This window comes from Canis aureus, chromosome 26 (assembly GCF_053574225.1).
Source record: "Canis aureus isolate CA01 chromosome 26, VMU_Caureus_v.1.0, whole genome shotgun sequence".
Taxonomy (NCBI): domain Eukaryota; kingdom Metazoa; phylum Chordata; class Mammalia; order Carnivora; family Canidae; genus Canis; species Canis aureus.
Genome location: NC_135636.1, coordinates 10,946,544 through 10,966,133, shown reverse-complemented (window position 1 = coordinate 10,966,133; position 19,590 = coordinate 10,946,544). Strand labels below are relative to the sequence as shown.

General features: G+C 45.0%; 2 protein-coding genes across 17 annotated transcripts in view; one reads left to right on the top strand and one right to left on the bottom strand.

The window, feature by feature from the left end:
• PCSK2 (proprotein convertase subtilisin/kexin type 2) overlaps window positions 1-4,998 on the top strand; it is a 249,000-nt gene extending 244,002 nt beyond the window's left edge. Inside the window, exon 12 of the mRNA XM_077872118.1 lies at window positions 4,296-4,998. Coding sequence (XP_077728244.1) covers window positions 4,296-4,782 — 487 coding nt within the window. The 3' untranslated portion in view covers window positions 4,783-4,998. The remainder of the gene's footprint in view (window positions 1-4,295) is intronic.
• An 11,152-nt stretch (window positions 4,999-16,150) lies between these two features.
• Window positions 16,151-19,590, bottom strand: part of BFSP1 (beaded filament structural protein 1) — a 67,652-nt gene continuing 64,212 nt past the window's right edge. For all 16 annotated transcript variants that reach the window (XM_077872115.1, XM_077872103.1, XM_077872101.1 and 13 more), the window contains 2 exons: window positions 19,273-19,358; window positions 16,151-17,283 (listed from right to left, as the gene is read on the bottom strand). In XM_077872115.1, coding sequence (XP_077728241.1) covers window positions 16,328-17,283; window positions 19,273-19,358 — 1,042 coding nt within the window. In that variant the 3' untranslated portion in view covers window positions 16,151-16,327. The remainder of the gene's footprint in view (window positions 17,284-19,272; window positions 19,359-19,590) is intronic.

Below are 19,590 nucleotides of genomic sequence, written 5' to 3'. Positions count from 1 at the left end.
TCATCTGGAATTCACCCAAGGCTTTGAGTTTCATTTTAAAGTGACTTAACGTTCCAGGAAGAATCCACTGCTCTCTCTCAGGGGCCTACCCCCCCATGCATTCTAAGGGCAGTTCACATGGCAGGGCAGCGATGGCAAGTTCTGCAAATGGGCTGTACCTCCATGGCACTAAACAAGCAGGACTCCCCAGGGGCGCTTGGGATGGCCTCCAACCCCTGCACACACCCCAACCTCAAGGCTGGTGGGGAAGTTGTGGGTGTGTTTGTGCCCACTCTAGTCTGTCTTCTGCTTTCCAGGTAAGGACAAAATGCCAGTCATTTCTCAGCCTCCTCCATCCCTGCCTCTAGCCCTCTCACAGATATACTCCCATGTCCCTGAGGCTGAGCAACGGACAGCCTGTGTTCTAGTTTCCTCTTCTGAGGGGGTGGCTGAGAGTCATTAGTTGAAACTCAAAGCAGCTGTGGAGGGAATCTGGATGAAAGACTGTACCTACGGAAGCCCCCGTAGCCACGGTGTGCATGAAGGTTGTCTTAGGTTTGGTCCCAAACGGATTTCTCTCCTATCATGAGATCATCTCAGCCCTGGAATCACTTCCTATATGAAGGACATCGTTGTTCATTTTTGGAAACCCCATTGCATGTGAGCTGTGGATCTGATTCCCAGCTACTGTGGCCATCCTGTCTCTGGTTCTCAGCCAATTGAAGAAATATTTCCTGTTTTCCCCCAGGAAGGCAAGGTCACTTGTCTGCCAGAGTTTCCACGAATTGACTTGTAAATGGACTGTCACTTGGTGAATTCCATGCATAAGTGGCCTGGGTGCAAATGGGGACAGAAAAATGAAATTTTTTTTAGAACCCAACTTGTGTTTTGAATCTTGGTGATAATAGGGACAATTGCATTTGACAAATGATTAGTGATGCTTTGTAATATCTAGAATAACTATTACTCAGGGTAACAGCTTTCAGTTGTTGACTTGTGAATTTGCTTCTTGAGTTTTTCAAGGTTGCCTGACCTGAACGATAGGAAAGGGGATCAAACGCAACACAGGACTCAGAGCCAGAGTTTCTGCCTGCTGTGGGCTCTGCCATCATCCTCTGCTCTCTCCAACTGTGCTTCTTGGAGAGAGTTCCAGAGTCCCTGAGTCTCAGCTCTGAGAGGAAAGCCTCTGGACCTGCCTGTTTGTCTGTGTAAAATCTCAGTAGTAGAATATGGCATTTCACTGCTACTTGAGGTCTGAACATTCTAGAAGCCTCCAGCAAGGTGGCCAGAAAACCTGCATAACAGGATCCACAGTTTTCCCAGCTCACAGCTTTTCCTAGAGCCTGTGAGCCATGACAAAAATGGAATGTGCTTACAATAGAAGACCAAGAAATTTTCTAATTGTGGTGGTACTTTCCGGTTCAAATTGAACATATGCCAATAATTTATATCTGTGCTATCCAATATAGAAGCAACTAGCCACAGATGGCTATTTAATAGGATTAAATACATTTAAATTAATTATTAAAATTAAATTTAATTAAAAACTCAGTTCCCCACACTCATCATGTTTCAAATGCTCAATAGCCACACATTGCTAGTGCCTACTGTATTGGACAGTACAGATACAGAACATTTCTGTCATTGGAGTGTTGTCCCAAGATTGTGAATCTGAGAAACCACCAAGGAGCCGACACCGATGCAAACACACGAGGGTTTATTTACAAGCTCGAGCTTGGGTCCAAGTATACCCGACACAGTGGAGCAGGGACTTGGACCCCGAGGTGGGTTTCAGCTTAGTTTTAAGGGCTGGTTTAGGGGACCTCCAGAAGAGGTGGAGCAATTCCTCAAGTTCCATTTACATTTTGATATGGGGCCTTCAAGGGCATTGAGTTCTGTTCTAATATGGGGCTTCATGCCACTGGCTTGGGCTCTGTTATCATTCTAATAGGGGCTTCCTGCCCTTGGCTTGGGCTCTGTTTTTATTCTAATATGGAGCTTTCTAGGACCTTAAGCCATAAGCTGTTTTTTTTTTTTTTTTTTCTGTAACTGAAGTAAGATAAAGTTCAGCTCTTATTCACAGGGGCCTGGGATGGCTGTACTTGTGCTAAGGCTGAACTTAAAGTGGAATGGCCTTAATTTTCTTGGCCTCCACATTGCTACTGACTACTGTATTGGACAGTACAGATACAGAACATTTCTGTCATTGGAGAAAGTTCTATTGGCCAGCTCTGATCTAGACATCTGTAGATATATGATATATATGAATGTGTGTATATATTTCATATACACAGTAACTCTTCAGTGTAGAAAGTCATATCTTTATCATACAGGTAAGGAAAATGAGCCCAGAGAGCTCAAATGCTTTGCCCATAACTGGACCACATAGCTTTCTACCTATGGGCTGGAGCCCAAATGATTGTTGGTCATGTATCAGCTCCCCTGTTACGTTTCTGACCCTGTTGTGAGTAAATAGCATCCTTTCTGAGAAATCTAGCTAGCAACCTGCCATTCTCTGACTTCCAAAGCTGGTCTAATACTTGTTCTCCACCAAACTAATGATTTCCACAGAGCATGGTACCCCACCTCCACCACTAGATGTCCATGGCCAGTGGGTATCTCATGCATCATTCAGCATCAGCATCTATGTAGAGTGCATATAATAGTAGCACTCCATGAAACCCTTAAAGCACATATTTTGAAAGGTCCTTGAGAGAGTATTGACTTTTATCATTGAGTTACAGGGTAAGCTTCAGCAAGCCCACCCAGGTTTATGGCTTTGGTTCCAAGGGTCATGCAGAACCAATGCTTGCCTCTGAGCTGCATGTGTGATCATCTTTTTGTAGATGGGCTCTACAAGATGTGTGTTTTAAAATACCTATCGTTTTATGCTCCAAAATAAAATACCTTGTCAAGGGAGAATATTCACATAGGGAAAAGCCCAGGGAAGGGTTGCTAGTACCGTGATCCTGGCACTATGTTCCATGTTTTCATAGGTGGTCTGATTTGGTGTCACAAAATCCATCCGTGATGACAGTGAGATTTCAAAGTATTTAAATAATTTGCCCAAGCTCTCCTGACCAGTAAGCAGAGAAGAGAATTCTAACCCAAATAGGTTTATTCCCGAAGTCTGGAGTCTTTTCATTACACCATGCAGTCCTCTAATATAGCTTATTATGTTTCCTATGCAAAAACCTCTGAGTGTCTTGCCTTCAAAAAAGGCCACATCCAGGAAGGATATTGGTTGTGTGGAAAGTCAGCTGAGGAGTGCTTAGGCTGACCCTCCCTGGGGCTTCAGCTCTGTGACCAAAGTCTTTCAAATTCCTGTGATCTTTCAAGGGATGCTCCTTCACTAGGATTAACTCCATTCCCAACTTTTTCTTGACAGTAATAACAATCACCATAGCAATAACTTCTATTTATCAAGATACTTAGCACTTTATTTTTTTAAAAGATTTTATTTATCCATTCATGAGAGACACAGAAAGAGAGAGAGAGGCAGAGACACAGGCAGAGGGAGAGGGAAAAGCAGGCCCCACACAGGGAGCCCAACGCAGGACCAATCCCTGGACCCCCGGATCACACCCCAGGCCGAAGGCAGGCACTAAACCGTGGAGCCACCCAGGGATCCCTGATACTTAGCACTTTAAAAGACAGGCATTGTTCCAAAAGTAGACCCAGAGGTGAGACTCAGGTGCTGACAGTTTTTTTGAGAGATGATCTCAGGAAACACCATCAAGGACTGGAGATGTGAGACAAGAGAGAAAGAGCCAGTCAGGAGTGCTTTGATGAGCATGTTGCCACGGGGGGCGACACGTTCAATCCCACTGGGGACATTGAGTTGCCCCGCTAAGGAACAGGGAAGCCAGGGTATATTAGTCTATGGCTTTCTATTCAAATGATCTGTAGGAGGCTGTCCCTGAAGAGTTAAATCCCTGACACTTTGTGGCTACCCATCAGCTGAAGTAGGCTCCCATGGTTGGGGGGTGGGCGGGGGGTGGGAGCTCCAGGAGAGCAGCTGTGTGATGCCGACATCTGAGGTGGGAAGTAGTCAGAATACATGAGAGCCACAGCTGCAGGTGAACTCGGAAGGGGCTCAGAAGAAGTGAGAAGGGCGTGAGCAGCATGCCCTACATTTCCCTTCCACACAGAAGATATAGGCAAGGGGCATAGGTAGGATGCTCAGGCTCATCCCGCTGGCCTGTCTGATTAGCTCCAAGGCCCCTGTTTTCTTCCTGAAGCTGCCTTTCAAACCTTAAGTATAAGTGTGCCCATCATCCCTTACTGTATGTCTCTCCTCATCACTTTGCCCTCAGGAAAATACCATCCACTGGCAAGTTGGTGCTGACCCTCACCACCGATGCGTGTGAGGGGAAAGAAAATTTCGTCCGCTACCTTGAGCACGTCCAAGCTGTCATCACAGTCAATGCAACGAGGAGAGGAGACCTGAACATCAACATGACTTCCCCGATGGGCACCAAGTCCATTTTGCTAAGTCGGCGTCCCAGGGATGACGACTCCAAGGTGGGCTTTGACAAGTGGCCTTTCATGACCACCCACACTTGGGGGGAAGACGCCCGAGGAACCTGGACGCTGGAGCTGGGGTTTGTGGGGAGCGCACCACAGAAGGGCGTGCTGAAGGAGTGGACACTGATGCTGCATGGCACGCAGAGCGCCCCTTACATCGACCAGGTTGTGAGGGATTACCAGTCCAAGCTCGCCATGTCCAAGAAGGAGGAGCTGGAGGAGGAGCTGGACGAAGCCGTGGAGAGAAGCCTGAAGAGCATCCTGCGCAAGAACTAGCACCACAGCCCGGCCTCCACTGACTCCCTCCCTCCCCCATCTCTGCCTCTCTGTCCTCCGTCCACACTCTGTCAGGAATCTAGCAATCACTGTCACCTGCACATAAGCGATTCCAACTTCTTGATCTGAAGCTTTGCTCACTGTCAATGATTCTTTTCATCCCAATGGACGCAATCTTTTTAATTCTATGCCCCAAATACAGTGTTCCCACCAACACCCATGTCCTATTTGTGACTCCAAGTTCTTTATTTGTGCCATTCATATAGGTGATAGCCAGCAACCAAACTGGGACAGCTTTCTCCTCCATTGTTTTCATATCTTAGAAGAGAATGCATTTAAAAAGCCACAGGCAGTGACTCCAAGAACGTTTATTTATGGTCTCAACAGAGGACCTGTTACATAAAAGAGAAAAGTAATAACAGAAGGTGAGCTCTGAATCTCTAAAGCACAACAGATGCTGTAAATCCTGGCGGGGGTGGGGGGATGTTTTGAACTTAGCAAGATTTTTCAGTGACATAGATGAAGGTGGTATGATGCAAAAAGATGCCATCTATGACGGCCCTAATTACTGGCTGGGGAGGAGAGTCAAAATGCACGAGCATTGGAAATCATACCACTAACACCAACAGCATAACTTGTCCTACTCAGCCAGTGTGATACATATAGAACCTAAGTAGCTTGGCTGTCCTTTTCACCAGCTGCTGCTCTGTTACGGTAAAATCTCCTAGAGAAGCCCAAATTACTCAGTTTGTATAGAATTCATCCCAGCCTCAATTTTCTGGGGTTCCTCACATAGCTATCCAAAAGAAAAGGCAAGGCAAGTCTGGCAACACGTCTATTAAAGAATAGCTTAGTAGTTTAGAACACTGGAACATTCCTTTTCCTAAATCACTTTGGAGCTTCTTAATCCAATGAGAAGCAAGATGAGTATTTTGGGCACACATATACTTGGGCTTTAATCTCCAAAACATACAGTTGGGATTCTTCAATGTGTGGGGCAATGGCCTCTGTTCTGGAAGAGGTGTGGGAAGGGTGAAGGGGGCATGTTTGAAGATGTGGATCTCCATTTGCATGGGGCCTCTTCCGCCAAAGGGGGCTGATGCTGACCCATCCCCCCAGCAACATGAGGCCTGGAGGAAGCAAGAGAAGACCTCTGTAGGGAAAGCACACAGTTACTATCTTGACAGCTAAGCAATCCGTGAAGATGTGTAACAGGCAACCCAAAGGTGACACACTCCTCTCCCCGTCAACCCCAAAAACACAGCACCATTTCATTACCAAATAGAAATGCTTTCTTTTTTTTTTTTTTTAATTTATTTTTTATTGGTGTTCAATTTACTAACATACAGAATAACACCCAGTGCCCGTCACCCATTCACTCCCACCCCCCGCCCTCCTCCCCTTCTACCACCCCTAGTTCGTTTCCCAGAGTTAGCAGTCTTTACGTTCTGTCTCCCTTTCTGGTATTTCCCACACATTTCTTCTCCCTTCCCTTATATTCCCTTTCACTATTATTTATATTCCCCAAATGAATGAGAACATATAATGTTTGTCCTTCTCCGACTGACTTACTTCACTCAGCATAATACCCTCCAGTTCCATCCACGTTGAAGCAAATGGTGGGTATTTGTCATTTCTAATAGCTGAGTAATATTCCATTGTATACATAAACCACATCTTCTTTATCCATTCATCTTGACCCATCATCATTTCGTTTTCCTCCCCAAGGATTGGCCCCTTTATTTGTTTGATTTGATTCCCGAGAACTGATCAACCACTTCTGGCTGCATCTCTCCCTTCCCATGGGAGCATGTAGCTAAGCTCAGAGTTCCTTTCCTTAAAGCCAGCAACACAAGGGCACTAGGTTCCATTCCTTGAAGGTGGCAACTTTAAGAGAAAACTCTGGAAAACCCATTTTCTTTCTTTTCTCCCCCTCCCATATTGGCATGAATTTCTGTCTTCTCTAACACCGTATGACCTTCTCTATATAATGCTTTAAAATGTAATAATATTTATGATTTTTAAAAGAAGTTTATTACCTGTTGCGAAGGTCTTTTTAAACCAGTTTAAAGAAAAAATTAATGGAAACCATCAAAAATTCATTTCATATTAACAGTCTGAAAATAAACCAAAGGACATTATGTGTGCATATGTGTATAAGTGCACACAGAAATATATATACATATGTAGACTATATACATGTGTGTATGTGTGTATATATATATACATATATATATACACTTGTATAAATGTATATACACACATATACCTAAAATGTGTGTATGTGTACGTATTGAAGAAACAGACACCATATTCATCTCTAAAAGAATATTCAGAGAATATCAAGATGACTCTGGCTGAAGAAAAAGGCCGGTGGAAATTCAGGTGAAAATGTTCATTGATTCCCGTTGCATCACCTCTGTAATTTTGCAGCTTTCTGTATAAACATTAAATGTCTTATATAGCAGCAAAAATATAAAATAGTTGTCCATATTTTCACAGCTGTGGTATAATTTATGAAATTAGAGAGTAACTTATCAGCTTCTTAACAGAAATGCAAGTTTTGATATGAGTATACAGTATATAAAAAATATATATAGTGCTATATAAAAATATTTGGTCTCTTTTTCATTTTTTGCACTAGTATTAACACAAAGATATGTCTGGCTAGTGAGGTTTTTATGATATCCCTGATCCTAATGCAAGAGATGGTTATTTATAATCATTTATTTTAAAAAATAAAAATAAGTGAATAATGATTAATCAAGTTAACATTGTTACTCTCTGTGACAAAATTTTATAAGTAAATTTAAAAGGACATGTAAATTAGGAGACTCGACAATAAAATATTACCTTCCAGAAATTATGTGGGATGTGATGTGTATTACATAAAAACACTTCATCCATTCTAGGATCAGATAATGAAAAGTTGCCAAAGAGAGATCTAAAAAGCTTGCTTTCATAAATATGCCTGAGAAATTTATAATTAGCAAATTACAAATTACAATCTATACCAGCAATTTTCAAACTCAAGTTATATGCCATTAACAAGTTGTAGAAAAAAATTTAGGGAATCATGTTCAACATTTTGGAATAGAATAAAACAGAATATAATAGAAATGAAACTGGAATAGAACAGAGTAGATCATGCATATTAGTAAGTGTTGTTTCTTGAAATATTTGTTTTGTGTGTTTGTGTGTGGAGAAAGAGTGTGCATGTGTATGTATTGGCTCACAAGGTAAATATTTATTGTGGATCATGGTAAAAATCTTTTAGAAAGACTATTCTACAATGTATTCATCAAGCTAGACTGAGTTATGCTCTAGTAACAAATAGCCCCCAAATTTCAGTGGCTTAACACAGCAAAGGTTTACTTATAATTCACATGAATTTCTCTGAGGGTTCAGGAGACTCCCTGAGGCCACAGACTCAGGGATTCAGGCTGTGTTACTCTTCGATCTTACAGTTTGCAATCCTAACACAAGGCTGCTAAATGACCTTACAGAAGAGAACCTATGGAGGACTCTCATCCACTCCTCTATGTTCAGCCTGAGGAGACACACATGCCTTTTGAGCTACTATGCATTGGCCAGTACTGGTCAATGACCCTACGTAAACACAAGGCAACTGGGAAATGTAGGACATCTAATGGAAAACTTGATCAGCATCAGAGAGAGCTTGACACATTCTCTTAAAAGATATTAAGTACTGATTTACATGGCAACCATCTCTTCATGGGTAGTACTGTGAACAGTATTACAACTAGCTGTAAACTATGTGACCACAAACTATTCTAGCAATCTTAACAATTATTAATAAAATACTAATGTATTGTACTTATAATGGTTCACTATGAAAACAATGTTTAATTTTGTCCTAGGATAATACTTATCAAACCCAATTAGTAAAATCTTAAGAAAGGCTGTGACCAAAAACAGACATTAAAGGTGTAAAGTCCAAAGTCTGAGGTTGTGACAAACTGAGACACTGCTTTTCTATACTTAAGTTCAAAAATTGACTTCCAAAAGATTAAAACTGATCATTCTTACAGTGTTATTACTGTACTGTCATTATTAATTATCACTTACAAATTAATAAGAGTGGTTTTCATGTGATCATTGGTTGGAGTGAAAACCACATACTGCAAAACCTATGGGAAACATAGCCAAGTATTTTAGATTTATGTGTTTTTTAATTTTTATTTATTTATGATAGTCATACACAGAGAGAGAGAGAGAAGCAGAGACATAGGCAGAGGGAGAAGCAGGCTCCATGCACCGGGAGCCCGACGTGGGATTCGATCTCGAGTCTTCAGGATCGCGCCCTGGGCCAAAGGCAGGCGCTAAACCGCTGCGCCACCCAGGGATCCCGTATTTTAGATTTAGAGAGGGAAATGCTTAATTGGGAAATTGGTGCTCTCATAGCCAGAGTAAGTTCTTGCATGCAAAGTTTAATTTGATAGAAATTTCTAAAAATCAAAATGTCAAGATTAAAGACAGTGGTTGTGGGATCCCTGGGTGGCGCAGCGGTTTGGCGCCTGCCTTTGGCCCAGGGCGCGATCCTGGAGACTCGAGATTGAATCCCACGTCGGGCTCCCGGTGCATGGAGCCTGCTTCTCCCTCTGCCTATGTCTCTGCCCGCCCCCTTCTCTGTGACTATCATAAATTTAAAAAATTTAAAAAAAATAAAGACAGTGGTTGTGAGAGAGAGAGAGAGAGAGAGAGTGAGTGGTTGTGAGAGAGAATAAGGGATTCTAAAAACTCTGAGAGTTTGAATTAACATCAGCGCAGAATGCGTCCTGGACCAAGGAAGATGACTTGGCTGCAGCCAGCTGGGTGGTTGTCTCCAAAGAAGGAATAAATCAACAGAAAAGGTGGGGAGAGGAGCCAACACTCAGCATGTAGGAGCTTAGGAAAATGGAGTCAGGGGAACAAAAGTTGGCAGAGAGGATCTGGAGGTGTTAAGCGTAGGGAAACATACAGGCTTGGTATAAAGAGGAATTCCGGTCTCTGAAGAACTGAAATCTATTGAGGACAGAGCCCAATGCATGGGAAGCCAGCGCCTGTCAACATCATCCATCTGCTGATGGCCAGATTCCACGTCCACCCTCAGCCTCCTGAGCCTTATTTGGCTTCCCAAGGACATTAACACCAGGAGAGGGGATAACTATCACTAGGGATACCAGCACCTGGATCTCTAGAGAAAAAGATCCCCTCTTTGCCCTGCAAATTAAGTAGTTCTTAAGTTTTCCCACTAGTCTCTTAGGTATTTAGTTGCCAAGAAACCCTTTTCTTGGATTCAAAAAACTCCAGTTGAATTTGCTTGTGGACTCAAAGGGACCAGGAATCAAAGTTTAACCCAAGATAAATTCTCCAAGCCAGCCTGCCAGCTTCATTTTTCTCTTAGAAGAGTTTCACTGTTTTGAACCTGGGGATAGAATGAACTGATGGTTAGAAATGCACTTGGGATGAAGACTTCGTGTTACTAAACTCTTAATGTTCGGCAACACATGGTTTGGGGTGGGGTGGGGGTGATTGGAAAATCTCAGCCCACAGAGTTTGAGATGCCACAACAGCAATGAGTCTGGGAATCCCTTTGTTTTGATGTTAACTGACACTGAATTCTACCGAGGCTTCAGGCCAACGTGCCCTCACCACCACAGTGTCGGTGACCCACCTCGAAGTGCCTTCAAAGATGTCCCTCTGCACCCAAGAGGATATTCCATCGGCTACTCCAAGCTGGATAGAAGGCAGAGGCTGCCACTTGTCTTTTTCTCTGGAGCTTCTGACTGACCACAGGTGACAAATAAACCAGCTAATAAGCTCCTGATCACAGGATACACGCTTGCAGGTGAAGGGGTGGGTGTAACAAGCGAAGGTACCAGCCAGCAGAGTTACCACTAAGCAGGGATGTATCTCATGGTCAAACATACGTCTCAATTGAAAAGCCCTGTTTGTTTGAATAAAACATAAGTCAGTGAGGCTTTTTTGCGGCATTTATTTGCTTTCATCCAAGCATGAGAAATTGAAGTCAAGCATTTGTACTAATCAGGGTGCCTGAATGACATCCTTTATCATCAATGTGCCAAACTGACATACGAGTTTTGAGGTGACTTCATTCACCAGCAACACCCCAAATACAAACCTATGATACAAAAATTGCAGGAAAACTAGATTATAATGGCTGCTTGGAGATCTTTTCTTATAAGCTTTAAGTCAAGGAGAGACCTAAATGGAACTTTCCAACATGAAAGAGGAAAGAAGAAACAAACATATCTGTTCATATGTAAATTCATTTTATAATAGACCTTACTGGCACATGCCCTACACTAAGGATCAGCAAACTACAGTCCAGAGATCCAATCCGGCCCTCTGCGTGTTTTTATAAATACACTTGTATTGAAAACAGTCATGCCTGTTGCCTTTCGTATTGTATTTCAGCCTGTTTTCATGCTAAAGCAGCAGGGTTGAGTAGTTAGTACAGCCTATGATCTGGCCCTTTGTAGATAATGGTTGCCCATCTATGTCCTTGGCCCGGCCCGGAGGTCACCTGTAGCCAGTCTGCACACATGCCCACGCCGAGGCCGCTCTCTCCGCTGGGCGTGTTCTCTGACGGCACAGATGCACCAGACCTAATGCGCGACAGACAGCAGTGTCGGGGAATCCACACCCCGGGGCTGGAGCCACCCGTACCGAGGAAGGATGGGAGCTGGTACATAGATAGCCCAGCTTCCTGGCCTCCTGTTGCGACAATGGGAAGATTTTCTACCTGGTCTCTTCTGGGGTCCCCAGTGGGTTGGAGCCCCAGGTGCCCACGGCAGTGGCTGGCCAATTAATGCAATCTGTGTTGATGCCTCGCTTCCCTGCCTCACGCCCTCTCCCACCCCGTCAGAAGACAGAATCCCACCAAGGACGGTAACAGGGAAGAGTGATAGAAGTACCACAAAGTGAGTAAAAAGGATTCCCTACTTAATTAGAAAGGCAAAAGAGGGGGGATCCCTGGGTGGCTCAGCGGTTTGGCGCCTGCCTTCGGCCCAGGGTGTGACCCTGGAGACCCGGGATCGAGTCCCACATCAGGCTCCTGCATGGAGCCTGCTTCTCCCTCTGCCTGTATCTCTGCCTCTCTCTGTGTGTGTGTCTCTCATGAATAAATAAATAAAATCTTAAAAAAAAAAAAAGGAAGAAAGAAAGAAAGAAAGAAAGAAAGAAAGAAAGAAAGAAAGAAAGAAAGAAAGAAAGAAAGGCAAAAGAGAACACTAGAGAACACGGACCAAGGAGTCTACTACACGTGCAAGTCAGGGGCTCACTAGGAAAGGGAAGGTAGCTCTCCAGGACCATGGTGGGTCCCTGGGAGGGCCACCACCCACCTGACTCCCTCGCATGCCCAGAGCTGGTGTGTGAGTGCAGGTGGAAGACCCAGACCTCTCAAGAGGGCTGCCAACCACTTGGTGCAGGCATTTCTGAGGAGACTGGGATGAGGCTGGTCCTGCGAATTTTGGAAAAGTTGAGAACTGGATACGGCAGCTGCCGTGGAAAGGAACTGCTGCTCCCGGGGTGAAGCAGCACTGCTGGGGGCAATGAGGACAAACAAGAAGGAGCAGGCCCCTTCCACCTCCTCCAGCCTTTCTCTCTTCTGCCACCAGGGAGATGCCAGCAAAGCAGAGACAAGGTTGTGGGGTCCATCCCTGGCACCAGAATGGTCACTAAAAGAGGCAGGTGCTCCCTAAGAGCACTGTGTTCCTGTGGCCACAGCTCTAACAGAACACCTGCACCCAGAACCCTGCATAGGGCCTGCTTTCTGTTGATACTGAACCTCAGTTCTTAGCAGCAGTCTTTGAGAGCTCTGGGGTTGCAAGCAACAGAAACCCACTCTAACTAATGGAAACAAATAAGTGGCATGTCCAAAGCATGTGGAGTAGCTCTCAGAACTCAAGGAAAGTCTGAAGCAGCAGCCTAAATAGCCCAGAAAAGGGATAGAGATAGGAGCAGCCCTAAGAAGAGGGAGACACAGAGGGAGTGAGTGGTGAGCACATCAGAACTCTCCCACCACCGGCCAGCTCCAGAATTTCCTGCCTCAGTTTTATTTGGCTCAGATTACCACTTCCAACAGTGGGTCTGATTTGTCTCGGCAGTCTGATCAAGGCTCTATGTAAAGGAGGAGAAGCTTCTCAACACAAAGTCGGGGCTGCCACCTGAGGAGTGGGGGTTGTTGCTGGGCACATGCCAACCAGCTGCCTTAGGTTGGGTCCTCCCAGAAGTTGAGTCTGAAACAAGGTCAAGTCATTTATTAGAAAGGAGCGTCTGTATATAGGGAACAGAAAAGACAGAGATGGAAGGAGACTGATTCAGGGCATATGAGTAAATGGGTTTCTTTGTGGATATCCGGGGTTCAGACCCACTGGGGAGAGTGTGGAACAGCCCAGAGTTATCCCAATGGAGGGGAGACAGAGCAGGGGTATTTATGCACCAGGTCCTGTCCATCCTGATTGGGGGCTGCTCCCGGGAGCACAAACACTACAGTGCTCCCCAGCTGCCACGTGTGTAGACTGAGCACCCCTATGACCACAGGAGCCCCTGGGGCAGAGTCACATGTGCTTGGCATGAGAAGCCTAGGGAAGTAGGCATAACCCAGAACAGGAAGGGTCAGGGGATCTGGAGATCAGCACCCGGGATGGCTCAGACAACAGCAGTTACCAGTCACCGACCCAAATGCTTGGTAAATGGGAGGGGTGGGCAGCTGGGATTCAGCTTCTTTATGGGGGACGCAGTTGTAGGAGACTCTCAATCCTGGCCTTGAGGCTGAGTCAGGATAGAGGAGGCTGGGACTCTCTGGTGCAACAGTTAGGACCAGAGTAACAGTGGACCAGCACCTGCAGCACTAGCACTTAGGTACCTCGGGGCTTGTCAAAGCTCTGGTGTTCTCTTGTCATCAGTGCTACAGGTAGGTCTGCTCTGAGCTCCCATGTTTAATGGCAAGAAATACTTTTTATAAAATTAAAGTGATTATATCCAGAGACCTCAGAGAGGGGAAAGCCAAAAATGAACCCATTCTGCAGCTCCCTGGGAAAAACAGATCCACGCAGAGAAAGTGGAGAGAAGCAGGTAAGAAAAGAGCAAGTGAGGTTTTGGAGGGCTGGGGACAACCATCCCAACTAGACCCCAAAGTGTCCATTACAGGGAGCCCCACACTTCACACAGTCAGTCCAACTTGAGGTTGAGGTGAGGCTGCCAGGAAATAGTGTTTTCTTGGTTCCTGCCTCCTTGACTTCACCTCCTCCATTGTCCCTCTACACTCCTTTATTTCTCCTCCTTGAACAAGCGAAACCCATTCCTGCCCCCAGGACCTTTGCACTTACAGTTCCTCTGCCTGAAATGCTCTTCACTCAGCTCTGCGCATGACTGGCCCACCTTGTCTTTCAGATCACATGTCACCTCATTCATGGGGTTTTTTTGCTTGACCATCCAATCCAAAGTAGACCCCTGGTGATTCTGACACGCCACCCTGTTGCTTCCCTTCCGAGTATCAAATCTCCAATTTTCTCTTACTTAGTTATCTGCTCACTCATACATTTCCTTCCTCCTCCTGCCAAAATGTCATGACTGTGAGAGCAGAACCACAACCAATTTTCTCTGCTGTCTCCCCAGTGCCCAGAACCATGCATGGCACAGAAGAGACCCCCAATACATTTTTGATGTTAGATACAAAAATAAGCTTTCTTTCCAAAAAGATGCCCCTGTCTTTTAAAATACAAACTGAACATACAGTCCACACAATAAAAAAAACTTAATGGGGAATAGATAAAGTCTTCAGTGGTCGTGATGTTGAATATAATATACACCCTGATCCAAATTCCTAGTACATTCTGGGCTCTGGCTAATGGTTTCCATCATTCTCTCTTAAGCTTTTAAAATATAAATATTTCAAAAGTGTGCAGTGGAGTGGGTCCTCCATCCTTTAGAAAGAACAACAAAAGCATTTCTCTCTTAAAGTCAAAATCTCAAGTGAAGTCAGAACAATATTTTTTTAACACTCTAAATAGATAGGAAAGGTGACTATTTAGTATTCTATTATTCATAACAAAGAAATAATAGAATGTAATTTACAACTCCATCAATTTTCTCTAATAATGTGTCGCTGTCTTGCCAGATACGTTTGTTTAGGCAGATGCAATAATCCATTTAAGCACATTTACTCAGTGTCATTAAGAGCATCTACACAGAGAAGGAGCAGTTTCTCAACTGGTATAAGTAAAAAAAATTGGGGGACTATTAGCAGAAAAACAGAAGCCTAGAGGCAACACAGGAGTTTTTGTAGAGATTGTAGTTTGAAGTAATCTGTTTCCTAGGATGTGACATAATAAGTACATGTATGTGTGCATGTGTGTGCGAGAGAGCGTGCAAACACATGTATATTATGATATACTGTATTAAGGTAATTGAGATCAGTGATAAGCCTAAGAAATCTCCCCTTATCAGCACAGCACGCCGTCTGGCACATAGGATATGCTCAATAAATGCTGGCTGGACTAATCAATTAAATAACTCCTGTATTAGGAACTACGCAGTGACATTTGATTTTGCTTTTTGAAACCTGACCAAGGATTTGGCAATTTCTGGGTGATACCATTTTCAGTAACTCAGACAAAAGGACGCTGGGGACATATGCTGTGGCAGATGGCACTGGCGGCCCCACTTAGATCCTCACGACCCTTTACCATTGCCAAGTATCTCCATGCCTAAGGTCCAAACACCTGCACCTGTACTTCTGCGCCGCAGGTTTTCTTCACCCCCAAAATTAGCACCCTGGGCACAGTCCTCCCCACTGGCTGACAGGAGTTGGTAGATGGACACCCCAGCTCCCTCACCAACTCTGAGGCCCGTGTTCTACTCTGTCTCCCAGGATCCCTTGGGGTGACTGAGCTGCAAGTGTCCTCCGTGCTGAGACGGTAGCACACCTCTTGTTGGCTGCCTTGCCATCCCTACCTCCCTGTTGCGTCCCCTCCTGGCACCTCTGGGATCACACCTCAAATAAACTACATTTGGATCCTTGCTTTGGGATCACCTTCTCAGCAAACCTGAACTAAGGCAGATGCTTTCATCACATACCTCTAGCAAAACACTCCTGCACGTGAGCACGTGTTCATGCCTGAAATGCAATAAAAAGGCACTGATGCATCGACTAGCACACTTCTGGGTGAAGTCCACCCACTCCCTGACTCTCTACCTAGTCTCTCAATGACCCATGATGAAAAGCTTGTCTCTTTCCTTAAAGGAGCAGGGCTTGATGGCCCTTGAACATGGCATCCCTGTCCTGAGCGTGGCTGACCCATCTACACTCCCAAGGCCCCTGTTAATTAGACAAAGGGTGTGCGAGCAAAGAAAACTTTTTAATGAAGGCTTCATTGGCAATGTCAGACGAGCCAGCTATGGTCTAATCCAAACAAGGAACCCTCACCTCACTCTTTTTTATCATTTGTTCTAAAATATCAAAGCACTTCTCCTGCAGGGGCCCCAAAGACATTGTAGCCCATTGAGCCCGGACATTTTAAGAGCTCTTTTCTCCCGATTTCTTCTTGTTTGCCTTTGTCTTCCCAATCATGGTCTCTACAATGACAGCTGTTTCTTCATATGTCTGAATGCTCTCAGTTGAAAACTTCTCAATGGACTCCATCACTTCCACCTTCTCATATGCCAAAGCCCTGGGGGGACTTCTCTCCTGTGGGCTGCTGCTCCTAACCCCGCGCCCCTCAGATCCACTTGGACTGACCCCAGATCTTTGAGATTGCGGTGTAGACGGTCCCTCCGGACCAGGGGTGACCACGGGACAGGGCCCCCTGGACTCCTCATCCTCCTTCTGGTCATCCTGTTTCTCCCCGGGCCCTTTTAATCCTTCAGCATTAATCTCATTCTCCTTGTCAGCAGTATGCTGGTTGGATGGGTGTCCACCTTCTTTCCCCTGAAGATCTTCCTGTCCATTCTCCAGTGGCGGCCCGGGCTGCTCAGGAGAGGGCTCGGCAGGGCTGTCGCGATGCAGAGAGTCCTCCTCAATGGAAATAATCACTCCCCCTTTGGCTGGGATGGAGTATGAGCAGAACCCAGGATCCACATAACTGGCATCCCCAGAGACCAGCACGTGCCGCCCTTTGGTATAGAGGTCAGCAGGGGGCTCGGGTTCTTTGGGGCTTTTCACTTTCTCCTTGACCTTCTTAAATAGTTTCCCAAAGGCTTTGCTTATCTGCCCTCCATCTGGCACGTCCTCTGGAGCCCCTTCTGGGGTTAGAGGACTTGCTTCATCACCTCGTGAGTCAAGCTTAGATTCACCTTCTTCTTTAGGTACCACCTGCACCAGCTTTGTGTCTTCTGGACCTTGCAGGGGTATGTCTTCCAGATTCTCATCAGCTTTGTCTTTAGCTATAATCTCCTTTTTCCTTGGAATGTTTTTGGGGACACCTTTTTGTCTTGGTTTTGCTGTTGTTATATCCTGCACAGCCCTAGCGAGATCTAAAAAGAAAAAAAGCAGGGGGAGGTGGGGAAGCAGTATAAGTCAAGTTTGTCAATGAAAGAGGAAGAGAATGTATTTGTTGGAAAACAAGCTGTCTTGGAGACCAGTGCCTAGCACTGGGGTAGAGTTTACCATACATAGGGAAAAAGGAAACCGGAAAGATGCCTGGGTCTGACCTGTAGCACCCATGACCCACATTAAGTTCCTACCTCTGCAACCAGCTGTGTGACTTTGCACAGGTTGCTTGACCCCTCTGGGCTTACAGAGGGGAGGGAAGGTGCCGCCTGTTCTGACATTCACAGTTCCCATCACACTGGGTACAACTTACTGAGACATTCTATGCCAGTAACACTCGGTGTCCCCACCCCAACCTCTGCTCAGCTCATGATGAGTACTTGGAGCCACAGACTAGTCAATGGAATTCATTCCAGAGTAGTCCTCACCTTGGACTTTTCTAAAGAGAGACAACAGAGCTGCCTGGGTGCCCAATGTGTTCTGAATGGCTTTGGGTGAGGGAATCAAATTGACCTCCCTTACTCCATGTGCATTGCAACCTAAATAAATAAAACACCCCTCAAGCAGCATCCCCTTCCCTGTGGGCAAAAAGAGGAGGCAATTATTAAATTCAGAAATAACAGGAATCTTGAGATGCCTGGGTGGCTCACATCATGAAATCAGGGTCATGGTATGGAGCCCTGCATTAGGCTCAGTGCTCAGTGCAGAGTCTGCTTGAAGATTCTCCCTCTGTCCCTACCCCCACTGTCTCTCTCCTTTTCTCTTTCTTTCTCTCTAAAATAAATAAATAAAATCTTTAAAAAGAAAGAAAGAAAGAAAGAACAAACAAACAGGAATCCCCTGTTCCCAAAGCCATCGACATTTCTTCAGACTAGCCAAAAGGAAAAACGGAAAGTTCAAGAAAACATACATAATCTCACCTCACCTCGTCCATGAGGCTTTTCAACCTAACCCAAATGTTGATTTTTTTTTTTAACTTTTACATCTCGAGGGTCTTCTCCATGCCCTCACTCCATGAACGAGAGGAGTGACAGACAAAACAAAGGCATCTAGCACGGGTTGACTCAGAGAGCTGAGTGAACAGGGAGTGGCAGAAATGAGCCATGAAGCCATAAGGAAGGAAGGGTTGCAGAGAGGGTCATGTCCAAGCCTGCTGGGGGCAGGTATGAGGACAGGGGGTGCTTGAAGGAGCTGCTATGGAATTTCAGGGACCAGTGCAAGAAGAAGAGGCAGGGCCCCTATTCAGAATCATTAAGGATTTCAAGACAAGGACAGCAGAGCACTAAGGCAAGTGTGGGGACCCTTGTGCATACAGGGCCCTGGGTGTGGCTACATGCTTCTAGAGCCAGCTCTAAGACTGCTGCCCTTTCTACCACGTTCTAACTTGGAAACCCCATATCAACAAACCCCTCTGAGATTTCTGAAGGACATGGATTTGAAGGCACAATAGGTATGAGCAATCAACAATAGCATCTTCTCTTCTCCCAAACACTGCAGTGCATCTCACAGGTATGTGAAACCATCCCCAGAGGCCCAAATGTTGACAGAAGCCATGCTTGCCAACCAAGCTAGTTTTACTCTGTTTTGAATGGAAGAGAAATGAGCAGAGCAGTAAATTAACGTCTACTCTGCCCCTAGACACTAGATTAAGCACTTTTGCCCAGCAGAGCTCACTTCATTTGCTGAAGTGAATACTGAATTTACTGAATTATATTTTCTCCACAATTAAATGCTTCAAGTCTGAGGATGACATCTCCAAGGTGGGAATGTCTGATTTTTCTCCTTGTAAACTTTCTGGCTTAGTCACTCAGCACCTGTGGGGGTGGATCAGAGAGGAACAGAGGATCTCACATAAAAGCATTTAATTTCCAGATGGATCAGAAGGAAGTATGAATGCTAAGTTCAGGAAGAAAGCCATTTGATTTTTTTTCCTGCTTTTCCATGACGGAAAATAGCAGAAGCCAGGGCATTACCTTTCCCACCAAGCCGAGAGCTGATAGAGGTTCCATGGCTTGGGGTGAACAGAGTAACAGGAGTTTCAATGAAGGCAGAGCTAAGCCTGGAGAAAGAACCAGAAAGAGGATGGTCACCATCTTTAATTCATCAAACCACACAGACAGTCAGGGGTAAGAATGACTCTCTAATGTGAGCAAAAATGAGGAAAGCTTTCTGTAGATCAGACTATTCATGAATCATGTATATACTTATGCACTAGATGAGGATAGGAAGGATTTCTTTGAGCTCAAGTCATAAACTGTGAAACACATACTAATGCTAAACATTTGAGCACT